Raw genomic sequence first — 8,449 nt, 5'->3', positions numbered from 1 at the left:
AAAGAAAAAGATACAACGAATGACTTGAGAATCTTAGTTGATACACACACACACACACACACACACACACAAAAACGAATCCAACATTTATTTATAGAGATAATATAGGTACTTGTATATTTACATAGTCTGGGTTATTTACAGACATTTACGGTACTTGTACATGTACATAGTCTGAGTTATTTACAGACATTTACGGTACATGTACATAGTCTGAGTTACTTACAGACATTTACGGTACTTGTATATGTACATAGTCTGAGTTATTTACAGACATTTACGGTACTTGTACATGTACATAGTCTGAGTTATTTACAGACATTTACGGTACTTGTACATGTACATAGTCTGAGTTACTTACAGACATTTATGATACTTGTACATGTACATAGTCTGAGTTATTTACAGACGTTTACGGTACTTGTACATGTACATAGTCTGAGTTACTTACAGACATTTATGATACTTGTACATGTACATAGTCTGAGTTACTTACAGACATTTATGATACTTGTACATGTACATAGTCTGAGTTACTTACAGACATTTATGATACTTGTACATGTACATAGTCTGAGTTACTTACAGACATTTATGATACTTGTACATGTACATAGTCTGAGTTACTTACAGACATTTATGGTACTTGTACATGTACATAGTCTGAGTTACTTACAGACATTTATGGTACTTGTACATGTACACAGTCTGAGTTATTTACAGACATTTATGGTACTTGTACATGTACATAGTCTGAGTTACTTACATACATTTATGGTACTTGTACATGTACATAGTCTGAGTTACTTACATACATTTATGGTACTTGTACATGTACATAGTCTGAGTTACTTACAGACATTTAAAATTATTAAAAAAGGCAGGCTATTCGTGCTGAACTTCATTAGAAACTACCTCGAATCTCTTAAACAGAACGACAGGAAAACTGAACCTCCTAAATAAACACAAATAAACAAGCACTTGTATATAACTTATACATACAAAGCCACATGACAACTGCAAGTGACATAGAAGTTTCAAAACTTGCTTTGTCCATTTTCACCTCGGATCACAAAACCTTGGAGATTATCAAACCAGATATCGAAGAAGGTCAACTTCTGAAGTTCAACAATCCCATGTGATCACAAAGACAGTTTAAAATTGTTGGGTTTTACTTAAGAGCGATTCTAAGACTGACTTGAAGGGATCAGTAGTGGACGTCTAAATACAACACATTCTAGAAAGATGCAAATATTTTGAAATTCTAGAAATAAAGTTATATACGGGTAGGCGTAATATTATGAAAATCACATGAAAAGTCATTACCAACACACATGAACAGCCATTCGTAAAACTTTAAATATGTGTTTTATTCACTTCACACTGATGATGCTTAGTTTAATATATATATATATATTACCTGTGGTTGCACTGCTGGCACGCGAAACATTCCAAATGATACACGTTTCCTCTGGCTCTCATCACCATCTCAAAGGCCGGGATGGTTTTGTTACATGCTGAACATAACCCTGTTGTTCCAAACAATCTGAAAAATACAAATGGAACAGTTAACTCCCATACTCTATTTGTTTCAACCAATCCGTGTTGTAGAAGATGTACCAATTACTTCAATAATCATTACTTCCAATTAACATGTAACGAAGAAAATGTTTATCTGAAACAAACTTAGATAGCAATAAATTTGATAACATTAAGAAATAAATAGTTCATTCGAAACTTTCGTCAAAATATTTCAAACTTTTATACAAAAGTTCATGTAATTTTCAAAAAAATGCCTTCGTTTTTCACTAAAATAATTAAAGAAAATGCCAAAACAAAGAGATTACTATAGTACAATACATTGGAACAGTTGTGATGTCTTAGTCCACTTCCTTGTCCATGGAGGCCACACAGCCAAATTCAAATTGAAATAATTTTCATAAAGCATTCACAAATAAGCTTAATATACTTATATTTATTATACACATTTATGGGCTAATTATTTTTTCTAAGTCTAACTGGATACAATCTGAGACACAGATGACTGTCCAGTACACTGAAGATAAATCTATACTAAACTCAGAAACAAGTTGAATCCATTTATCTAAAAGACAAAAATTAAATCTAATTTTTGTTTCTCACTAAGAAAAAAAAATCGAAATATGTGATTTGGGAACTTTAGGCAACTGTTAGGACTAATGATGATGAACATACTTGTACTTCAAAATAACATCTGGTCTCGTAGAATCCTTTATATTGAAATTAGAAATGCTTCTGGTACTAGTAGTTGTTTGTTTCAAAATAACATCTGGTCTCGTAGAATCCTTTATATTGAAATTAGAAATGCTTCTGGTACTAGTAGTTGTTTGTGGCTCTGGTACTGCTGCCAGAGGAACAATTTCCAGGTGCATCCAATGATTGCTATTAGTTTTTCTTTTTAATCATTAAGAGATCTACTGTTCACAACGAGATGAAAAATACTGGTTAAGCAAACACCTTGAATGTTCAGCAATCATGTGTTCACACTATAGAAACTTTAGAGGCATTAAATACCCGAACATTAGGCACTTTATCCAAGTTTCTCTCTCTCTCTCTCACTATTTTTTTTAGTTTAATGTACAAAGTTTTTAATGGCTCGCTCATAATATATATTTCGCATCTTCCTGATATTCTTTTTTTTATTTTGGGTATTCCGAAAGCCCAATGAGGTAAAGAGAGATCATGAAAACTATCTCTTGGTCGTTCAGAAATTGGCAGCATTTTTTCTTCTGCAGAGGCTACAGTAGGTTGTTGAAGTATTAGAATTTCTTGAGATAAGTGGGTGCTTAAGAGTTATATTATGTATAAAGTTACGGTGATTTTGGGTTTCATTTACATTTCCAGGAACGGTTTTTCTAAACCTCGTTAGTCTCTGGTTAACATAGCAACAGGATTCGGCACGTTTCTCTCTCTCTCCCTCTATGCCTTACGAGAGAAATGAGGCGTGTTAGAGGCTTAAGGTTACCCTTAATCTCAGACGAGTCGTGAATTTCTGCACCCAATGAGACGTGATTTGTGGGGAGAAGCTCTCGTGCTGATTCTGTAGCAGCTGGTTTACAACCTTTTGATGATCGTACACTAAACGATATAATGCTTTGTACCTTAGCATCACGTTGCCTAAATTTGTTGACTTTAGAAACTAAAGCATTTTAACCTTACTGTGAATAGTTTCTAGCTTGTTTAATGGTGAACGCTTCTAGAATCTTAAATTTAAAAATATAAAATATATGCACACGCAAGATATGGAAATATATCCATGCACAATTTACTAAACGTATTTCAAACTTCCGAGCTCTGAATTAATATCACACTGATTTACAAAAAGTTAGAGACGAGCAGGCTCCAGTAATAGCTTCAACTTGTACTTGTCTATTACAAGTTTCATTTTGAAAATCCTGTAGGACGGATTTCACGCCGGGACGATAAGAAAATCATTTTACTTGGAGCATTTTGTAATATATTATAGTTTTCTAAAATCGGACCGATTAAGACGAAAATATAAACACATAAATCTTTTTTTACTTATTTTATGAAGGAAATGAGATAATTTACAAAGCGTTCCATCGCTCGAGTTGAGTTTGGATTAAATTCAGAGTAGCAATGCACTTTCGGAGATATATGATAGTCCCTTAACTTCATGTGAATAAATTTCTCATCAACTGTGGTCCTAGTTAATTGGTGGAGCTTATTACATCTATTAATTACAAAGTTACAGGGAATAGAAACCCATTATGGTTGTTGGTCGACCAAATGAAGCCATAAGTAGTAGTCGAAGCGGCGAGCCTGTTTCTATGTAAGCCTTGACTAAAACCCTGCCATTAAACTCTCCAGCTTTCATTAAGTTTATAGTGGTATCGACTTATATCGGAAATGTAATGGACTTAAAAACCACATTAAGTCCGAAGCGTTATAAGTGTTTTATTTTCCAAACAGCCGGACGTTTGGGAAATAAGACACTCACTTTGTGATAACAACGTTTTTATTCGTGTCATGTAGACTTGATAGAATGTCATTAGCCGTAATAAAACCAAGCCTAGATATACGTCACCTTAAAATGTCCCGATAGATACACAGGTACACTCACATTGCAGCAAGGTTACGGGTTGTGGTAGGTTGACAAACACTTGGGTGTTAATACCTGTATTAATGACATGTCGTCAAGCTCGTTACCTGTAGTAATGGCATGTCGTCAAGCTCGCTGTTGCCTGATCTGCATGAGAATTAAGTGTGGATATACATTTTAATTTTTCATCTACTTTCGATGGCCAAAGCACAGATAGCCCATTGTATAGTTTTACGCTTAACAACACCCAAACCCAAGAATGGGTATGGTTGTATTCCAACGTAACTGCAAATTCACTGGGTTAGTAGAGAGTACATTCGTATTGTTATAGTATTCTTTCAAACATACTGTAGGTGTGAACGTGCTTTATAGTCACTATACATTAGATAGGTGAAGAGAAGAAAAAGTGCCATTGGCCACTATTCACTTCTTCACATTATATAGCCAATGACACTGTTTTTTCACTTTACCTATCCAGTGTATAGAAACTACAAAGCACGTTCACACCAACAGTATGTTTGATACTTTTCACTATGATATAGGTCCAGCTTATCTCTCTTTGGTTAACTTGGGTTTAGGGTTACTGATGAGGAGTGGAATTCTCCGAAACTAGTATAACCCAATAACACACGTTGATCAAAGTGTAGACTGAACTGGACTTTTCTTGAACTTAGACTTCGAAATTAAACAATCTTCGGAATATAAAGTTAATTTTTTGCATTCTTTCATTTCGCAAATTAAATTACTAACATTTAGGGATAGGTTTCTTTGTTTCAGAGGGGCTACCTACGCGTAGTTGTCCCCAGTTTTGAACTGATAGACAAGAGGAATGCATTTGGTCAACAACACCTACAGACAACCCTTGGGATACTAATTTCTTACCAATAGTAAGATTTGACCGTCATTCTTATAGCTTATCCACGGCCCCAAGTGAGGAGTGTATTCCTACGGCAGTGGGACGCAATCCTTGAACTCTCGGATTCATAGTCCTTTACGCTAACCACAAGGCCAAGGTTGGCTTTTACGGTATGAAATAATTATATATTTTATTCGTAGATTATGAACTTTTCAAAGCCAAGCTCAAATCGCAAGATCGCTGGGCAGAGATTAAGACTAGGTCATAGATCAAGGTCACTTTGGAGATCAATGGTACATAGTAAGATAACAGACTAAAAAATGAAATAGTTGGCTTTCATACAGCATGTTTTAAGGTTAAGGATGTTCCAAAAATCATGCCTCAATAAACGAATCCAAAATTGAAAATCAAAAGTAAAAAAAAAAGAAAGAAAAAAAAAAACAAGATAAAATTATTATAGCTCTTGTAAGGGCTCGGCGTGGACAGGTGGTTAGGGCGCTCGACTCGCAATCTGAGGGTCGCGGGTCCCACCATACATGCTCGCCCTTTCAGCCGTGGGACCGTTATAATGTGACGGTGTATCTCACTGGTAAAAGAGTAGCCCAAGAATTGGCGGTGGGTGGTGATAACTAGCTGCCTTCCCCTTAATCTTTCACTGCTAAATTACGGACGGCTAGCACGGATAGCCCTCGTGTAGTTTGCGCGAAATTCAAAACAAATAAAGAAACAAGCTCTAGTAAGACGACAAACTGGTTGATGGCTGGAAATATAAAACTAATCACATAAAACAAGATTGGAAAAGGACACAAACTTAAAAAAAAAGTATGGCAATGGGTTTCCAAAAAGTATGGCAAAGGGTTTTCAGCATTTTTTTTCAAATATCTTAAAACATTACATTTTAGACAAACGTCATAATATTCATTGTTATTGTAAGCTACGTGTATTCGTGCTTTTTTCCTTTTTTTTTAGTGGGGGAAGGTATTGTTTTCTTATATTCCATTTCCACTGGGTATAAAAATAGGGCTAACAGGCTAGTCTGTTTTGGTTTTCCCTCTACCACTTAGTACACCTGAAGCTTACATGTAGTAGAGAAATAACTACGCCTATGTGTAATGTTGTTGTTTATCTTATTCTGTGCTAACTGCAGTGTCAAAGACATAATAAACAGTATGAAAACGACCATAAGACTGGAAGAAAATTATATATATATATATATTCAACCTTTCATTTTACAGTTAAACTTGAAAATTTGTACTGAAAACTCACGAAGAAGCTTTAAAACGAAACGTTATGTGAATATAATTTTACCTCATCCCATCCCCTCGAAGCCTTAGGATCGTATTCATGATGTTTATAATCTTAGCATTGTTGACTTATTTGCTGGAGAATCATTTATAGAATCGGATGTAAGAAACCTGGAATATCGAAGAACACAATGTTCACCATGCATCTGGAGAGACGAGAACAATATCTCAGATCCCAACTCACTATCGTAATCGCTTTACGCATACAAAGGGGTCATCCGTGTATTACATAGAGATTTTTTAAGAGTACAATGGGTATAGAAAAAACACAGAGATCGTTACTTCGTACCCTCGTGACCATTTCGTTTCCAGCCTCCCATAATCACTAGGCCTTGGGGCCCCTTCTCCTGCCCACTACGTCGTTTTTACTTTACAACTATTTTCTTTCTCAAGCACTGGAGGGATGGGGTGTAGAGAAGCTCAGAGCAAACATATGTATGCCACGAGTGCCTTGAGGTCAATTATTCCTAGCGCGTGCTTTCTACTTTCCAGTCACTTGGTTGCGCTAACTTCATATATCTAACGACATGCTAAAAGTTGGCTTTTGTGCGGATGGACGTAACAGATAATTATTAAGATGATTACATTGCGGTTTTTTTTTTCATTTGGAGAAAAATGTTACTTCAGTACCTTTAATGGATATACCTAAAAACATAATAATAAGATAACTAATATACCTTAAAACATAATAATAAGACGACTAATATACTTACAAACATAATAATAAGACGACTAATATACCTAAAAACATAATAATAAGACGACTAATATATCTAAAAACATAACAATAAGACGACTAATATACCTACAAATATAATAATAAGACGACTAATATACCTATAAACATAATAATAAGACGACTAATGTACCTAAAAACATAATAATAACACGACTAATATACCTAAACACATAATAATAAGATAACTAATATACCTTAAAACATAATAATAAGAGAACTATAGTAGACTTAGTTTATTATCAGTAACTAAGAAGCAGCTTATAAATTAATGAAAACAATTCTTGATAATTAACTAATTAGATGTCTATAATGTAAGTCAAACCTATGAAGATTGGAATGCATTGATTCATCATTCGGGTTCCCTCGCTATTAACGATATTTGCAGCCGTATAAACCCTGACGAAATTCGGCCAACTTTGAGAATTTACGTTAGTCCTAAATTCATATACGAAGCTAACAGCGCGAAATAATTTTCACAGGTATAAAATTATTAATAATACGAATATTCAAAATTATTTTAAACAGCATAACCAATAACGATGTAACTTGTTTTATCGACAATGTTGGATATACTGTCTATTTAAGACACGTGCAAAAATTTTGTTAAACGCAAAGCAACACATTGCGCTATCTATGCTCTACCGATCGAGGGTATCGAATCCCGATGTTTTGCATTATAAGCCCTCAAACTTAACGCTAAACCACAAGGGGTTATTTTGAAGCAGGATCAATAACTTTCTTAACACTTTCTAAAAAAAAGCGTGAAAGATCAACTTACCTAATCTTGCATTAAAATCCTTAATTATAATTATTTAATTTTTTGTTCGCTTATTTCGTTTTAGCACAAAGCTATATACACATTGGGCTATCTGCGCTATGTCCGCCACAGGAATAAAACTCCGAATTTTAGCGTTAGAAGCACTGAATCTTATCGCTGAGCTGTCGGAGAGGACAATACTTGACCTTCATCATTTTCATATTGCCATCAACAGACAATACGTAATAATAATACTACCGTAGAAGAAGCTATTTGGATATTGTTTTAAAGATAAAATTACTGTAATCCAGACTCTTATCATCAGTTGTATTATATTATATTTTCTCGCTTCTAGGTTGTTTTCTCCAGCTGAGCAAGCTTTTGTTTTAGTTACAGAATCTATATGTTCATAATAGAGATAGTTCATTGTGTCACATACTACCTTCTCAACGATATGACTTGCCAAGTTTTTGTTTTAGTAACAGCATCTATATGTTCATAATAGAGATAGTTCATTGTGTCACATACTACCTTCTCAACGATATGACTTGGCAAGTTTTTGTTTTAGTAACAGCATCTATATGTTCATAATAGAGATAGTTCATTGTGTCACATACTACCTTCTCAACGATATGACTTGGCAAGTTTTTGTTTAGTAACAGCATCTATATGTTCATAATAGAGATAGTTC

The 8,449-nt window shown here is 34.5% G+C and overlaps 1 protein-coding gene across 2 annotated transcripts in view; it reads right to left on the bottom strand.

Annotated features, from left to right (window-relative positions):
- LOC106460573 (LIM domain only protein 3-like) overlaps positions 1-8,449 on the bottom strand; it is a 166,206-nt gene that overhangs the window by 10,832 nt on the left and 146,925 nt on the right. For both annotated transcript variants that reach the window (XM_022387322.1, XM_013920293.2), the window contains exon 3: positions 1,421-1,546. In XM_022387322.1, the coding sequence (XP_022243030.1) occupies positions 1,421-1,546 (126 nt within the window). The remainder of the gene's footprint in view (positions 1-1,420; positions 1,547-8,449) is intronic.

Source organism: Limulus polyphemus, unplaced genomic scaffold, assembly GCF_000517525.1.
Source record: "Limulus polyphemus unplaced genomic scaffold, Limulus_polyphemus-2.1.2 Scaffold798, whole genome shotgun sequence".
Classification (NCBI taxonomy): domain Eukaryota; kingdom Metazoa; phylum Arthropoda; class Merostomata; order Xiphosura; family Limulidae; genus Limulus; species Limulus polyphemus.
This window is presented reverse-complemented; position numbering and strand designations above follow the sequence as displayed.